This window comes from Mirounga angustirostris, unplaced genomic scaffold (genome assembly GCF_029215605.1).
Source record: "Mirounga angustirostris isolate CCGP_5_RB_7025 unplaced genomic scaffold, mMirAng1.0.hap1 SCAF_8, whole genome shotgun sequence".
NCBI lineage: Eukaryota > Metazoa > Chordata > Mammalia > Carnivora > Phocidae > Mirounga > Mirounga angustirostris.
Window position 1 is genome coordinate 118,053,478 of NW_026991716.1, and position 17,554 is coordinate 118,071,031.

The 17,554-nt window shown below is 38.8% G+C and overlaps 1 protein-coding gene across 2 annotated transcripts in view; it reads right to left on the reverse strand.

Moving 5' to 3' along the window:
- MAP3K5 (mitogen-activated protein kinase kinase kinase 5) overlaps window positions 1-17,554 on the reverse strand; it is a 194,524-nt gene that overhangs the window by 69,301 nt on the left and 107,669 nt on the right. For both annotated transcript variants that reach the window (XM_045865609.2, XM_064598140.1), the window contains 3 exons: window positions 11,850-11,957; window positions 5,440-5,489; window positions 2,706-2,801 (listed from right to left, as the gene is read on the reverse strand). In XM_045865609.2, the coding sequence (XP_045721565.1) occupies window positions 2,706-2,801; window positions 5,440-5,489; window positions 11,850-11,957 (254 nt within the window). The remainder of the gene's footprint in view (window positions 1-2,705; window positions 2,802-5,439; window positions 5,490-11,849; window positions 11,958-17,554) is intronic.

The following is a 17,554-nucleotide window of genomic DNA, read 5'->3' on the forward strand; positions in this document are numbered from 1 at the left end:
TTCAGAGCAAAAAATGGGAGCTAAGAGACTTTCTAAAATCAGGCAATAAACAAACTATCAGTATCAGCAGGAAAAATATGATTTTTCAGAAAGAAAAACACAGGCTGGTAGGATTGTCCAACCTAATGCCTCACTTCAAATAATAGTAATGTGATATGTTATAGAATCAGAACGATGAAGCTAGACAATGTCATAGAAATGTGAAGACTGTGGACTTGGGTGTCAGGCCAAGATTGCTAGTATTTGTGTGATTTTGGGCAAGCTCCTCCACCTCTCTGAGCCTCACCCCTTCATTACAAAAATAGGGACTATAGAAGTATCTAACTTAAAGGTTGTTAGGAAGATGACTTGACATAATACTTGTAAAGTGCTTAACAGAGTGCACTCATTAAAATTAGCTATTATCGTTTTGCTGATGGTCATATTATTATTTAAAATGGGAATTAACAAAAAATACCCAAATTCTGGAGTAGTGTCTCTAAATTCTGAGGTGACTATTTGATATAGTGTTGGCCACTACAACATTTGATCTCAGTTATTAAATATTTTGCCTTTAACATCATAAATATGGTGTTTCGTAAACACAATCTGCAGAACACCGATATGAATTAGGAACAGCAGGCTTGTATGTGTGTGAAAGAAGCCACCTCTTTTTTGGTGACATTTTCTTCAGGAACTCTTCTTGTGAAGTTTTTTTTTTTTTTTTTTTTTTTTCCTGTAGACCATTTCAGAGCCAAGAAAAATAGTTATAACAAGAAACAGATCTGCTCCCTGTAACACTAGCTGTGTCTAGTCCATTCAGAGGGGATGCTAACCATTCACAGACTTAAAGCATGGGAGCCACTATGAATAGGGGCTGATGGTCTCACAGGCAGGTCACGCTCTGCACTGCCAGCCCAAGGGAAGAGCAGGTTGTGTGGGATAAGAAAAATCTAGCTTCCACAACTCGGAACCTTTCTTTCTCTATACCTCTTTTTAATCCATCCATCCATCCATCCATCCATCCATCCATCCATCCAACCAACCAACAAATACTCATCAAGTGTCTACTAGGATCGAAAACTATTCTGGCCTTTGGAACTGTGACAAGGAACAAAACAGACAAAGCCCATCTGGGAGTTTGGAACCTATCGTTGGGAGTTGCATGTGGTCCCTACTTCCCCACTCTTCCTTTCTCTTTACACATTTCTTGGAGTCAGTGACAAGAAAAAGAAGTTCCCAAGCCTGATTAGAGTAACAGTATGCTCTGATGAAGATTAAATATCCTGATGAGTTAGAGACAAAGGTAAATTCAACCAAGAGGAAGAAGAAAGTGACAGACCTAAAAAAAATCTGACTTTAAAGACAGACTTTAAGATCTGGGGTAAAGACTTCCATCAGCTATTCATACAGTTTTTCAACATGAACATCTCTAAGCAGAATATAACACAGTGGGATGGGAACACAGTGTAATTTTTTGGAGCCTGTCTTCTAGAGTCACATGTACTTGGTCCAAATCCCAGATGTTCATTTTTTGCTATATATGATTTTAAGCTCATTGAACTATCTATGACTCTTTTTTTTAAACTCTTTTCAATGAAGATGTTTATATTAGCTACCTAACAGTTTTTATTTGAAGATTAAAATAGATATTAGATCTGGGGTAAGCACTCCATAAATCTTGGCTATCATTATCATAGAAACAAATCAGTAGCCTCGAGAATTTAAGTAGAAAAGTTGACCATATTTGTGCTAGGAATTATTTTTTATTTCCAAATCTTTTTACTACTTGTTTTATAATAATAAAGATAAAACTATAGCCATATAGTTCTATAGCCAACTATAGAATTATGGATTTACAAACATTTTATTTGGTACCAAGATAAAAATAACTGACTGTATACTGTAACTAGTATATTAGTCATTTACCATGGGGTCAGACAGTAGCTATTTGAATAAGAACAACCCTCAGGAAAATTTTAAGTCCAAGTTGGCTTCTACCCGTACTTCGGTTTCTAAATTGTTGCTCACTTGCCTACATCCCCACAGTCAGTCTCTATGTCCTAAGGGAACATGAAGTACTTAATTATTAGTTCAAGAGAAATATACCCAGGGAGGTTAACACAAGCATACAGTGCAGTACGTGGATTTTTGGACTGTCTTTTATGGGTGTAGATCAGATCACTGGCTCTTAACTAGAACTGTACCCCTACCAGAAAATCCAACATAATTAGTCAGGGGTAGGGCCCAGGCACTTGTTAAAATGCACCAGTTGATTCTAATTTGAACCAGAGTTAAGAGCCATTGTTGCAGAAAACAGTGAGATTATTCACAGAATTCAAGAATGAAAATTTTGGTAATCATCTATTGCAATAAGTGAGCACCTTAAAAAAGAGACATAACAGTTGGCCATTAACTGGCAGGTCTTGGTTAATGTTTTGTCTGTGGAAAAATAAATTATGACTAAGAAAATGCATGGTTTATTAAAGAGAGCCCTCAAGCTGGCTGGTTAGCTCAGTTAGTTAGAGCGTGGTGCTAATAAAGAGAGCCCTCCCCCCCATTCTCTGTTAAACATACCCCATAATTATAAACTATTTGGCCAAATGAAATATTTATATAACCACAGTCATGAATTCCTTACAGGAACTACATGTTCACTCATTAATTAAAAATAATGATCAGGTAAGAACAGTATTTTTTACACCTAAACAGTGACGAATACGTACTTTTTACAGTGCAGTTCTGTACAGAAATAGATTTGGAAATCATCGGAATTATGAAGCACATAAAGAAAACAGCATCGTTCTTCAAATTTAGAAATACTGAAACAAACAGAAAGAATTATTCAGGGAAATATCAATACTTCTATGAATGTGTAGTGCAAAATAAATACATTTTATATCCAATCCCCATTATGATATCAATGTTGTTTATAACAAAAAGATATAAATAGCACTTGAAAAAGTGATGTTCCCCATACCGCAATACTAAAATTACTTAAGAGTCTGAGAATTGTCCTCCTACTCATATCTGCAGATGGGGTCGCTCTGGGGGGCTGTCAGTACACCTCCGCTATGTATCCCTCCAACTGAGCATGGGAAATTGTCCTGCCTGCTACAGCACCACACTGCATGATGGGAGGAAAGGCGTAAGCATCGGCTGGCTGACTGAGCTCTGTGATTCTGGTTCTGTGGCATCTTTAGAACAATGAAATGTCTCCAAAGCTAGAAAGGCAATGTGTGGAGGCAGGAAAAGCACCTCATCAGTTGTAGGGCTTTTAGAGGTGTGAAGAAATGTGGAGCAGCTCTTGGTTCTGACTCAGCAAGTGATTTTAGAGCAATTGAAATAATTTTGAGTCTACCATTCAAGCCATGCTGGTTTTTGCCAAAGGTTAGCAAATATTTCCTGTAATGGGCCAGAGAGTAATATTTCAAGCTTTGCAGGCCAAACTACTCAGTTTGGCTGTTGGGGCAGCCTTAGACAATACACAAATGAATGAACATGGCTGAGTTCCAATAAAGCTTTATTTACAAAAACAGGCAGTGGGCCATATTTGGCCTGTGGACCGTAGTTTGCCAATCCCTCTTTCATGCCTTTGCATCTGCTGTTCCTGCAATTTGGAGTGCACAATATTTTTGACTTTTTAAAGAAATTCTATTCATCATTCAAGGCCCAGCTTAGATCCTACCGTCTCCCTTCCCCACTTCTACCTTAAACAGAAAGACTTTCTCTTGCACCTCTGTTCCTTAAACATAGATCTGTTATTGCTCATCTCACTGTCATCTCAATAATGACTGTATTGTCCTTAGTTGTTAAATGTTCCACTGATGGGCTGTGAGCTCTTTGAGAGTAGGAGTTCATGTCTTAGTCACTTGTATTTTTAGCAGAATAGGACTCAACATTTGACACACAGCTGGTGCTCAATAAATGTCCATTGACTGAGCTGAGCAAGGAAGTTCTGAGGTGATGCAAGACAAACTGCTGACTTAGTTGGATTTTTTTTTTTTTTCTGTAGTTATCTCTTTATAAAGGAGGAAGCCAAGAAAAGTTAGCTCCCTTTGAAATCACACACTGGAGCTTACGTTTCTCAACTGTATCAACCAGCAGTAAGCCACATGGAAGCATTCTACGTATATGCTGTGAGACACAACAAAGGTTTACGTAGTGATGCCATCTTTAATTTAAAAAATTTCATTGGAAAATAGATATGATAAGGTGGAATTTATATTACCATACTTTCCTAAATTGTTTAAAATTGTTAAAAATACTGATTGCCTTGGGGCGCCTGGGTGGCTCAGTCGTTAGGCGTCTGCCTTCGGCTCAGGTCATGATCCCAGGGTCCTGGGATCGAGCCCCGCATCGGGCTCCCTGCTCCGCGGGAAGCCTGTTTCTCCCTCTCCCTCTCCTCCTCCTTGTGATCCTGCTCTCACTGTGTCTCTCTCTGTCAAATAAATAAATAAAATCTTTAAAAAAAAAATACTGACTGCCTTGTTAATGACTGATTTTAAAAATTAAATATTAAGAGAGTAAAACTTTATTTGAGAAGGCATGGGTTGGAAAGATACCTAATGAGTCAGTCCATTATCTTGCTTGTTTCTCTGCAGATCACTCATGAGGTAACAGGTGGTTTTACCAGGCAAACTCCAATTATCAGTGACTCAGACGGCTCTACCAGTTCACGCTCCAACAAAACCAATTATTATTATGCCAAAAGCAACAGGGTATTGTGTAACCAGCCTGCAGAAATCTGTTTTTTCTCATTTCTATTATGTGGAGATAAATAGTAGTAAACAGAAGTAATTTGGTTTGAAATTTCCAGGAGCTGGTTTAGCCTGAACTTGATAGAACAAGTATTTAAATGTTTAACCAGTGGCTCTTGGTTCTGGAAAAAATCTCATTTCTAAATCCCAGGAAATGGCGTTTCCTGACCTACTGGCATTATGATGCAATGTCAGAACTGAACCAAACTGAAGTGAGCCACTGTAGTCTCAAGAACATGTCATTAAGAGCAACCCGAGGAAAAGTTTTTAAAAAGTGAATTCCCTATCGTCTCATTAATACTTACATTAACTATAGGACACAATCTGATCGATGGCATGTGGTTTTTTGGTTCCATCTAACAATAGATTAGTTCCTGGCATATCAAAAGACTAAAAACCATCCTATCACATAAACCAACAGCTCAACCAGCTAGAGAGGACCCGGATAGCTCACTTTTACTTACACCTTGATTCTGGTCCACAGTCCACATTTACCCCTCATTACATATTTTAAGCAGGTGATAGGCACAGAGTCAGTTCAACTAACAAAGTTTTGTTACAGATGTTTTCATAATGGAGATAGAAAAGGAGGTTGAGCATTTTCATCAGTAGAAGTGTTCTTGAAGTTCTTTGCACTTTTAAATCCTGACTAAAAGTTCTATTGTCTTCTAAGTAAAAAAAATATACCAAGCACACTTACCTCACTCCCCTGACAGAAGAAGCACTAAAATTCCACTCATGTATACCTTTCTAGAACACAGGGGAAGAACAACAAGAACAGCAAACATTGAGTCATCCGAATGAAAATAACATAATTTTGTTTTATTATTTTAAAATAATATACACAGAGTAATTTTCCCTAGTGCATAATTCTTCATGAACCAATTATCTGGATGGAAATTGTAATTCATTTCCAAGCCACAAGGGTGATGTTTATATTGCTTAATAATTTCTGTACTTCAATAAAACAGCTTCCAAGAGAATCTAGGAGAATCAGTGTCATTAAATTCTAAAAACTTGATCTTTAGCAAAGTAACCTAATAACTGTTGTGCCTTAATTTTTAAAATAAAAAACCCAGTGATCAAGGTAATTCAATTATTATAGCTGAGTAATATTTATTTTCTGAGAAAGAAAAACATTAATTTGAATAGAGTCTCTACAAGGTTTTACAGATGATTATTTTTGAATTATCTTTAGTTAAATTTTCAAACTGAAATGGTGGTTCTATGTCTCCAAAAAATAATACAGCAAATATGTCTGTGTGTACATGCATGCAAATAGTGTCCGTCATAGCTACAATGTCTTCTGACCTAATTTATGCAAAATTCAATACAGTAATAAAGTTTGAACATTAAAAAATTTGATTGTCATATGATAAACATGGGTGATTGCAAGGCCAAGATGAAAAAAAATGTGGCAATTTATTTTTTGAGTTTATTACTAAAGCTAAGTTTAAATTAGTATTAAATTCATGTCTTTCAATTAAATAAATTACAAATTGGAGCACATTCCCTATAAAAATATGTCTGGTAACAAAACAGAATTGACAACATAAATATTTTAACGGAAATAAAGTAGTTGATACACATGTCCAAGTTTAGCGAGTGCTGTACAATAGTCCATTCAGATTGCCAGTTCAACTTTGTAAATGGGAAACAACCAGGAAAACAAGCTCTTACCCACCCACTTAAAATACTGCCAGGAGCTTGAGGTCTTGGCTGGGTTGAAATGGGTAAGGAAGCCTGTGGCTCTGAGGTGGACCAGAACTCTCCTTTTGGCTGAAGTAAATCAAAAAGCCACAATTTATATCCACAGCTTTGCTTTGCTAGGACCATGCAACTTAACACAAGAATGGATCCTCCCAAGCCCAAAGGAGATGTATGAAAAAACTAGTTTCAACGTACACCAGTCAGGTCATGGGACCTGAATTAACACAGAGCAAATGTTGTGCGTGCAGCCCAGGAAAGGAAGGGACCGTGGAAAGGTGCTCCTGGAATGTGGCTCTCTTCAGCAGAGGACAGAGGGAGTTAAATTAAAACTGCACCCTGCAGCTTCAGCTGGTAATTTGGAAAGTTGTTTCTAAATCCTGTTGGCCTCAGTTGACCTTCTAAATATATGCGACCCAGGAGTTGGAGCTGTTACCCGCACACTACTTGCATACAATGCAGCCTTATCCTCAGAGCCCGCAACTGAGCTGCTCTCCAAGGCAGCGTCCAGGAGCAGGAGGTGGCCGCTGAAGGCATAGCTAACTGGGCGGTTAGGCAAACGTGCACCCGAACAGGGCAACTGGTGCGCACCCACAAGACAGCAGTGGTAAAATCTATCTTTTATCAGCCCTGTTCTGGGAACAGCCAAGGAGAGATTTCCCAGATTGATTGGGCTGGTCTTGTAGGAAAGGAGAACAGCATTTCCAGAATGTTAGGTTCCTCAAAGGTGGCAAGTGCTGCCAGCGAATGTTCCATTTTAGTGGTGTGAAGCCCAGGGCCTGCCACGGAGTGATCTGGCATAAGGAGGCCGGTCTCCCCGGCTCCTTTGCTACTGGGACTCACCACATGGAGGCGCTGGTGAGCTACCAAGCCAACAGCTGTGGTAAAAGGGTCCGGGGCCTGTCTGGGAATCTGGGGAAAGGGATTGCCAGAAGCAGAGCTGGGATAATTAGCCTCAACAAGCCCCAGACGGACACTCAAGCTAATTTACTCAGCACAAGCACCATATTGGAGGAACTGGTTAGTCTCAGATCCTATGCCCTGGTCCCTAGAGCAGGGACTAGGAGTTAATATTGAGCTAAAGTGGCAGTCGCAGGAGTTACACACTGGCAGATACTGTTAGTTCCCTAGACAACGGACATGCTTTTCCTTCTTTGCTAACGAAAGCTGAATTTTGTTCGGGTTCAGGTGGCAATGTTTAGGGGTGGGGGCTACTGACTGGTCTAAATCGGGGAGATAAGTCTATTCTCCTTGCTAGTGATTGGTTTAGGCATGAACACACGACACAATTTATGCTACAAAGGAGAGGGCCTGACCCTTTTCCTCCGCGTGCTGAGTGTGAACTGATGCTTCGAGCTGCTATTTAAGGCAAGGAGAGAAAAACCAAGAGCATATAGAGAAGCCACCTCAGAATTCTGATACTGTTCAACCACTGAAATGCCCCCAGAATGATCCCCTGCCCCTCAGAGGTTCTTGTTATGGCAGACAACATTTCCTTATCATTTAAGCCACTTGTAGTTGGGAGTTTTGTAGCTAAAAGCATCCTTGATGGATGAGACTACCATATCATCAAAATCTAGAATCTGAGGTAAACATATTCCCTCATAAATTTCCCCTCAGAGTGGCCGTGGCTGGAGCGGGCGTGAGGTCAGCAGCTCATATTCCACTGGGACCCTGCAGCCTGTTACCTTTCCCTGAGAGACCACCAGATGGGACAGGAGCACTCAGACTCCAAAAAAGGAAGGGATTCTAAACAACAACCTTTTAAAATATCTTAGAAATAATGTTTCTCCTCCTCAATCTAAGTTTTCCTTTCCTGTGCACATGCAGACTTTTTTCAAGTACTAACTTGACTTTAAACAGTAACCATCCATTGAACAAAGAGAGAACTGTTAAAAAGATTAGGATTTCAATTTATTTTGTCCTTGACTTAGAGCAACTCCCTAATAAGAGTCCTTAGACTCTGAGGAATTGGTATAATGATCCTAAAGTCTTGACACTTGCAATATAAAGTGTATACTAGTTCATGTAACTGTTCATTCCACATTTTAGAGTGAAAATCCTGAGAGAAGGAGTGAGTAAAGAAATAAACATGATAAATGAAAAGCAACACTCTCTGTTCTATTCTTAGAAAAAAATGTAAAACATTCTACGACGGGGGTGCCTGGGTGGCTCAGTTGGTTGAGCCTCTGACTCTTGATTTCAGGTCAGGTCATGGTCTGGCGGGGGTGGGGGGGGCGGGGGGGTGGTCGGCGTTGTGAGCTCAGCAGGGAGTCTGCTTGGGATTCTTTCTACCTTGCCCTCTGCCCCTCCCCCAAACTCCCAATCCATGTGCGGGCGCTCTCTCTCTCAAAAATAAAATCTTAAAAAAAAACCCATTCTATGACAAAAAGAATCAATTTCTTGTTTAACATCAGATCTATACCCCTGCTATTTATGTTATTTAATTATAGTTATTACGGTTGCTTTAAACTAACATAATATTAGCAGAGTTATCTTGTTTTTATTGCTTGTCCTCATTCTGATGGTATCACTTCTATTTCAAACAGTAGAGACAAAGACAGTGGTAATGAACATGCTATGGATAGAACTAGGGTCTGCAAAGAAACTGACATAACATTCAAGATGGAAACTGATTTAAGAAAGCTTAAATTTTTGAACAAGGAGAATTTTTAGCACAGTGGGGACAATGCAAATGTAATTCTTCTTGATCAAAAGATGGTAAAAGTGGAAACTGGACAACTCACAGCCCAAATCCATAACCCTTCGTAATGCACTCTTTTACATCTTCATTTATTTGCTTCTCAGCATAATATAAAAATTGTCTCTACAACTGTCAAAAAACATAAGAGAGTCAATACAAGGCTAACTTTATTCAACAAAGAACTTCCAGACAACTAGCTGGAAATAGTACTCATTTTCCAAAAATCTCTGGCTTACTTTCTGTTCTTTTTCTGTCTTCTGGCTGTCCACTTATTTTCCTGGCCCTGCTAATTGCTAATTCCTTTAGGCCCATTCTGTTTCCAAGTGTCCTTGGATAACCTTGCTCTTTCCAATCAAGCCTTTGAAAATCTCCTCTCCCAGATAATGTTCATGTTTCCTCTTAGATTTTGTAGTTTCAATTGGATGATTATTTCTGCTTGTGAGAACATATAGGCATATACTTTAAAATAATGTAAATAAAACACTGTGTACTTTAAAACAATGTGCACAACATATATATAGTTACATTAGTTATTCTTTTTTTTTAAGATTTTATTTATTTATTTGATAGAGAGATACACAGCGAGAGAGGGAACACAAGCAGGGGGAGTGGGAGAGGGAGAAGCAGGCTTCCCGCTGAGCAGGGAGCCCGATGCGGGGCTCGATCCCAGGACCCTGGGACCATGACTTGAGCCGAAGGCAGACGCTTAACCATCTGAGCTACCCAGGCACCCCTACATTAGTTATTCTTGATTTTGTCTCTAGACAACTCCACCTAGAGTTCTGCCATCATGCCGGCCATAGATTGGGGGTTCCAAGGACCCCCTTCTTGTGTTTAATTTGCTAGAGTGGCTCATAGAATTCAGGAAAACATTTTACTTACGAGATTACTGGTTTATCATAAAATATGACTCAGGAAACAGCCAGATGGACAAGATGCATAGGGCAAGGTATGGGGGAAGGCCTAAGAGCTTCCGTGACCTCTCTAGGACTGCCATCCTTTCCAAATCTCCACTTGTTCACCTACCTGGAAGCTCTCTGAACCCTGTCCTTTTTGGGTTTTTATGGGGGCTTCATGACATAAGTATGATTGACTAAACCCATTGACCACTAGAGTTCCATTCAACTTCTCCCCTCTCCCCTCCCCAGAGGTCAAGGGGTGGGACTGAAAGTTCTAACCCTCTAATCCCATAGTTAGTTCTCTTGGCAACCAGGCCTCATCATTAGGTGGGTCCAAAAGTCACCTTATTAACATAACAAAAAACCACTTTTATGGCTTTGGGCACTTAGGAAATTCTAAGGGCTTTAGGAAATCTGTGCCAGAAATGACCAAATATTTATTTTTTGCTATAAATCACAATATCACAGTGCCCTAATAAAATACCAACAACCTCCCAAATGATTGCTGCTATGTCATCTAAAGAGCCAAGCCAGGTTAAGTTCTGGGGTTTCAATGTTAGGGTTCAGTTCATATGTGGATTGCCATCATTTTATTATTGTTGTTAAAATATAGTAAGCTTTATTACATGCCAGGCTCTGTGCAATATACTCTACTTACAATAGTTCATTTAATTTTAACAACAACCTTTTGAGGTGGATAGTATTATTACCCCATTCTATAGATGAGGACGCTCCGACGTGGAGAAGCCATGGTGCCAAGGCCAGAGATGGGATCTGAACCCAAGACTATGGACTCAAAGGCATTTTAAAAAAACTGACATTGATATTTTTAAAAACTGCAACCCCATGCCTCCAAATGTACTTCCTAATTCCCCTTTCTGCCATATTTTCCCCTTTAATATACTTCTATATTGCATTTACTTATTGCCTGAGTAGACAGCAGGCATTTTGCTTATTTTGCACACATCTGTTTCCCTAGTGCCTGATACAGTGCCTGGGAGCGCCTGTCACAGAGTAAGTGCTCCATAAATATTTGTTGAGTTAAGGATGATTGTTAAGGAAAATTACGAGGGCATTCTGGAAAACAATTACCAAAAGCCCCACAAAACTACTTTGCCACAAGAGTTCTCTCATTTCTGTGGTTGATCCTATGGACTGGAGTCAGGTCTTGCAATTTTTCTACTTTTAAAAAATAGTAGGATTTATACATGCACTAAAACTGATAAAGTCCAGAAGTGGAAAGGTTTATCCAAATGACTGCTATAGGGAGAAATGAGAGCATTTAAGACTCGTCTGCAATCCAGGGCAGCACAGTCCTGCTGATGCTGTGCCAGCCCATGGAGCCAGGGGCTAATCCGAAATTGAGCAGCTGCTTAGATAACCAGTGTCATGAAATGATAATTATAATCGTGAGTCGTCTGCTTCTGATAGGCTTCCTAGAATTAAGATATGCATCTTTTTTTAATTCTTATGTTAATAAGATATGCATCTTTTAAGTCATATATTTTAAGTCCCAGTTCTCCAACACATAATTCATAGCACGAATTTACAAAACAGAGAAATCTCATTTTAAGCGCCATCTACGATAAAAATCCTAATAAGTTGTTATGTTTTACTAAAGGAGTGAAATTCATAACCCAACTTTAACAAATTTTATATCACAGGATGTATTTATGCCAAAATAAATACACAGTTAAGCTGTTTCTTCTTAACTAATGCAGATATTTACTGGAATATATAAATGCTGGAAGTAAAGTCCTTCACTATTAATGCTCTTGTCTTAATAATTACACAATTTACCTTGTCATCAGGAAGCACATGCCAAATAGATATCGTCTTTTCTTCAACTTCATTGTTGATAGACAAATATGAAGGTTGATAGATTTTGGTTGGTTCTAATATTAATACCTTGAAAACATAAGGCAAAGAAACGAATATTAGTGACTGCAGATTTAAGCCATTTAGAGCTGTTAGAACAACACTGAAATGATGTGGGAGATTATCAGATGAGGCTCTGGGTCCACAGCTGCAGGAAAACCATTTTAACTCCTGATTGTTGCCTTCCCTATGAGTTCTTTAGCATTTTATGGTATTATACAATTATTTAAGTTCCAATAATATGTCACCTTTTTTGCTAAAGAAATTAGAAATAATTTTTTGAAGTCCATATATTGGTTTGACTATCCCCAGGGAATCTACTCTAATGATATATTTTTAAGGTCTCTTATTTTATCTTGCTGTAAGTGCAAAATCTATTTCATTAAATATAAATGTGTCCAAAAAAAAGGGCAGAAATGTGGTAAAGCAAATAATTCTGTACATAGAAAAGATTCCACATATAGAGCATCACATACTATTTTCGGTTCTCTCCTGCCATACTTTATCATCAAGATGTGGTAATACGGTTTTCATACCTATGTAAATGGATTGAGAAATGATTTTGGTTATTACTGAAAGACTTTTATATATGAGCCAAAGGAATGGACATAGCTGTATGAAATAATAAAAATGTTTCTGTACTCCTTCAAGATAAAACTGGGATCTCCAATAATGATATATTTAGCCTTGTGAGAGATAAAGAGGGAAATAAAACTTACTCCTGTTTTGGAGATGTAGGAGGTGTATATAATAAGTGAGTTGAGAATCTCTCTCAAAGTATGTAGTATAGTATTACTAATATCTGATACTAGGCGCAAATAACATTAGGATACCACACATGCACTGATTTTAAAGGTGATGCAACTATTATCTTTTTACACAGATTTAATTTAAAAGCACCCACCTAGCTCAAATTTCCTCTGCAGTCTTAAGGAAAGGAAATACTAAACTATCAGAGAACCTAGAATAGTTCTTTCTACCCTACTGCTTAAAACTCGAGAAAATTGGCTTTTAGAAAGAATCTTGTATTAAGCAAGTTGACCAAATAAAAGTGGAGGAAAACTCTTCAGAAGACTCCATCAGCAAGGGACTATGGACCCACGATACACTGTAATCTAACGTACCATCTGAGTAAGAAGGCAAGTGGATTAGCCATCTGACTCTTGGCCATCCGCTACAAACCTAGTGTACTGATTTTATGCTATATTTATCACAGAGTAAAATTTATTTAAATTAGGGTACAGAGAACTATGGTGAAAGGGGATTAAGAAAACAAAATTTTCTTTACTTTTGATTATAAAAAACATAAGGGCTTAATTCTCGGTCAGGCTCCAGTTTTGAAAATAAGATAGAACAGACCACAAATAAAGCACAGTAAGAGCCCACTGGGGAACATATTCTGATTTAGGAACATACCAGGTGAATCAAGGTCCAAATTCCAATCAACAGAGAGTGAAGTGGTGCTGATTAATAATGGAAATAAATTTTCAATCAAAACTTAGCAGAATTGGTGCTTTCAAATCTGAGTATCCCAGGGTTGGTGAAATGAAAATGAATAATAGGGAATAAAAGGCGGGTTTTCCAAAATAGCATCCAAGTCACTGTACCGACAAATGAGAATATACCTTGTTCCCTAATGATGTGGGCACAGAACTTAACATTAGAAAAGCACAGCACCAGGTTATCTCCTCTCTTCTTAAATTATGTCTTTATTGTTGTCTCAAATATTTCTAACAGATAAAATCAGACCTATGTTTTCCTATGTCGAGATGGGAAATCAAAATTGGTTGTAATTATCATTGTCTAACCTTTGTCGAGCCCTTTGATCTGCCCTTGAAATGACAAAATGGGAGGAATTCGTAGCATGCATGACAGAGGTCACAGAAAGACTGAGAGAAGGGAAGGAAGAGGAGGCAATTTGACAAAACCAGCTAGATACAACTCACTTGAAAGTATAAACATTCTTGCTTTTAGTTCCTAAACTTTTATACTGGTTAACATTAAAATTGACTGCTAAAAAATGAACGGCTAACGTCTTGTATATGAAGTGGGAAGGAAGGCAGTAAGACCTATAAACCATACAGGGTAGAAATTAAATACAGTTACATGTCTCAGCTCCTACAAGAGTCTGAAAAAGCATCACACTCCACTTCCTCTCACCTGTCCTGGGGTGAGGGGTTGATGGTCTCCTAACTTTTCAATGTAGGAAGGAAAGAAAATACACAGAGATGAGAGGTGAGAAAAAAGAATCAACTGAACTAAACCCAAATAATAATAATAATAAATGAGGGGACTATTCGAATCATTTTGCAAAGAAACTTTTGTCTGTTTTCTTTTACCCAGGGTCACTGTTATTTCTTAGAGGAATGAGAATGGATACGGTAGTGAAATAAATAGAAGCAATCAAATAAAATATTTTCTAATATAAGTCATCTTGGTTTTAGTCAGATCTACTTTAAAAGAAGGATAATGTTATCACCCCAATCAAGACCTACTGTGGCCTTTGTTAAGTGTGAGCTAAAGATGCTATTCTGAGGATGCCACGAGTTAGCGACTGACATGGCATCACAGGTACTAGAAACCTGCTTTTCTCTATGCGGTGGAACATGGGGAGCAAATTCCAATGGTTGTAGGGAGCAGGCCCAGTGAGAAAGGCAGATGAGGGAAGCAGGAAGGATGGGACTGTACTCAATGTCCAGAATGGCAGCAGATAGTCGCCTTAGTAGGTTGTTGCTTTTGGAAAAGGCAGTCCAATTGCCAGTCCCTTTAATTTTTCAATAGCTGATCTAGATTTTTTAAGTGAACTCTTATTTTTCACTTGACTTTATAAACTTTATTTTTCAGTTGAAATATTCTACCTTTTCATCTATTTTGTCTATCTTTTCCTCTATCTTTTTTAACATAGCAATTATAGTTATTTGAAGTTCTTATCCAGTAACTTCAATATGTGAATCACTTCTGGGCCTGCCTCTATTGGCTCTTTAAGCTCTTCGTTATTTGTCACTTTTTTTTCTGCTTCTTAGAATGTCTAATAATCTTTGACTGTGTCTGACACAATGCAGAGGCTCTGAACCATGTCTTTCCAGAGGTTTCCCCAACCCCGCCCCCTTGCTAGCAGTCAAATTTTTAGTGCATCATCTTGATCCTATCAAGGCTTAGTTTTATTACAGTTTTGTTAGGGTGGGTCTTTTAGTTTTGCCTTTACTCCTAGGGCATGGGCTTTCTATGTCTCCTCTAAATGCTTGGGGTATTCACCAAGGTCTCATCATTCTGGTTAGACCCAAAGTCCAACATTTTATCCCTGCATTGTTTAAGCTCTGGGATATCTGCTCAGCTCTCAACTTTCTAAAGAATGCTCTCTACCACTCCTGGTCCTGATCTTCTAAATAGCAAGGGGATTTACCTTGATAAGGTTTATTTAAGCCATATAGGTTTCATCTAAACCCCACTGTAGTCAAATACTGGGACCAGTAGGTGTGTTTATTTACCTTGTGCTTTCCCCTTGTTCACACTATCTAGGAGTTGCTCTAGGACTCAAGGGAAATACCCAGGCAGAATTCTGGGATGCATTCTTCAAGACTCCCCCTTCTCCAGCACCCTGCTCCTCATATTGCAGCTGTCTTAGTGTCCCAAACACTCTTAGAGTCCCTGCCTGCTCTGCCCAAAGAGAATGCCACACCTTGCTAGGGCTCCACTTCCTGGTGCTGCAGCCAGGAAAAGGCCTTAAGGAAAAAAAAGCAGGTGAAGGTGGGACTCACCTCAAGTACCTCCCTGCTCAAGGATCACAACCCTGTGATAATTGCTACGGAATGTCTACAAACAGTATTTTATATATTTGTTCAGATTTTATAGTTATTTATAGCAATACCAATACCATTTATAGCCAGCACTGATGACCTAACTCTCCTTATTTTTAAATGCTGGCAACAAATTCTTTTTGTTTTTTAAATCACCAAGTAGTCTTGGGGCACCTGGGTGGCTCAGTTGGTTAAGCGACTGCCTTCGGCTCAGGTCATGATCCTGGAGTCCCTGGATCGAGTCCCGCATCGGGCTCCCTGCTTGGCAGGGAGTCTGCTTCTCCCTCTGACCCTCCTCCCTCTCATGCTCTCTGTCTCTCATTCTCTCTCTCTCAAATAAATAAATAAAATCTTAAAATAAATAAATAAATAAATAAATCACCAAGTAGTCTTTTAAACACAAGCTTAATCATATGCACCATCCCACACATAATAAGAGAAATACTGATTAAAACGATCCCAATGTACCATTCTTTCATCTGTAAGTTTAGCAAAAGTACAAATATGATAAACATACTTTTTGGGAGAGACTTTAGGCTAGCAGTCAGTCTCGTATGTTGCCAGCGAGGATGTCAATTGATACAATCCCTATGGAGGCAACATGGCAATATCAATCAATTCCACTTCCGGGAGCTGATCCTACCGATGTAAGCGCACATGTGCTAAATGGGCATAGGTACAGTAGTGTCTCATTTTAATTTGCATTTTTTTGCCTACCCAGTGAGGTTAACTATCTTTTCATATGATTTGCCCATTTTCTTTTTCTTTTGCTTATCAATAATGGTTTTTTTTTTCTCTTTGCCTATTAGGCAAATTGATAACTTTGCTGTATTAGTACTACATTATTTTCTCCCTGTCTAGCATTTGCCATGTTTATGATGTTCTTTATTGAACAAAAGTTAGGATTTTTAATGAATCAAATTGGTCAATATTTACCTTTAGGGCTTACAGGTCCCTTTCTTGCTTAAGAAAGCCTCTCACACCTGGACTATATACCTATATTCTCCTAACTTCTCCCTTTTATCTGCTGGTTTTATTTTTTGACATTCACAGTATGACAGACAAATTCATATTAGCCTAATTCAAATTAGCTCAGAATAGCTAGGAGGAGTGGTTTCCTTTCATCGCCAATTTTCTACTCGATCAAGTCAACAGTCAACTCAATACAGACAGTTCTGTGCTGTCTTCTCTCACAGCATTTGCTACCATCGGAGACCCAGCCGCGGGCACGCTGCCAGCTCACTCTGAGACAAGCATTTTCCTAGGCTACACATTATCTAGGCTAGAAAACGAAGTGTTTTTAGTTTGAAAGGCTTCTCAGCCGAAGATCCTGCTGAGCTGAAGGCTTCATGGGGAAGGAAGAGTAAAGAAAGCCTGTTAATGCCAGCAATGGATTTAATTAAATGAAACAGATGATCCTATAAACAGGAATTAGGGAACAAGATCTTACAAAAAGAATTGAGAGTTGCCACCACCTGAGTATGGAGGATTGGACTAGAGAGCTCACACAGGGAGATTTATGGCATCACTTGGACGTGGGAAGAGAGGAGCACACACAGTGACTTGTCAGTGGTTCTTGAATTGGATGCTAAAGCATGTACTGCTTTGGGCGGTATTCTGAAAACGATCAGGGTGGGAAAGGCACCAGCTGAGAAGATGAGCAATTTATTTTTAAAAGGGTGTGTGTGTATACTATACATATATCTATATCTATATCTAGCCAACATGAGCTGCAAACCGGAACCTGTGAGTCATCATTTCTCATGATCTAAGACACGGTAAAAAGTGACTGGGAACTGGGGACACTCCATCTAACTCTGACCCATATGG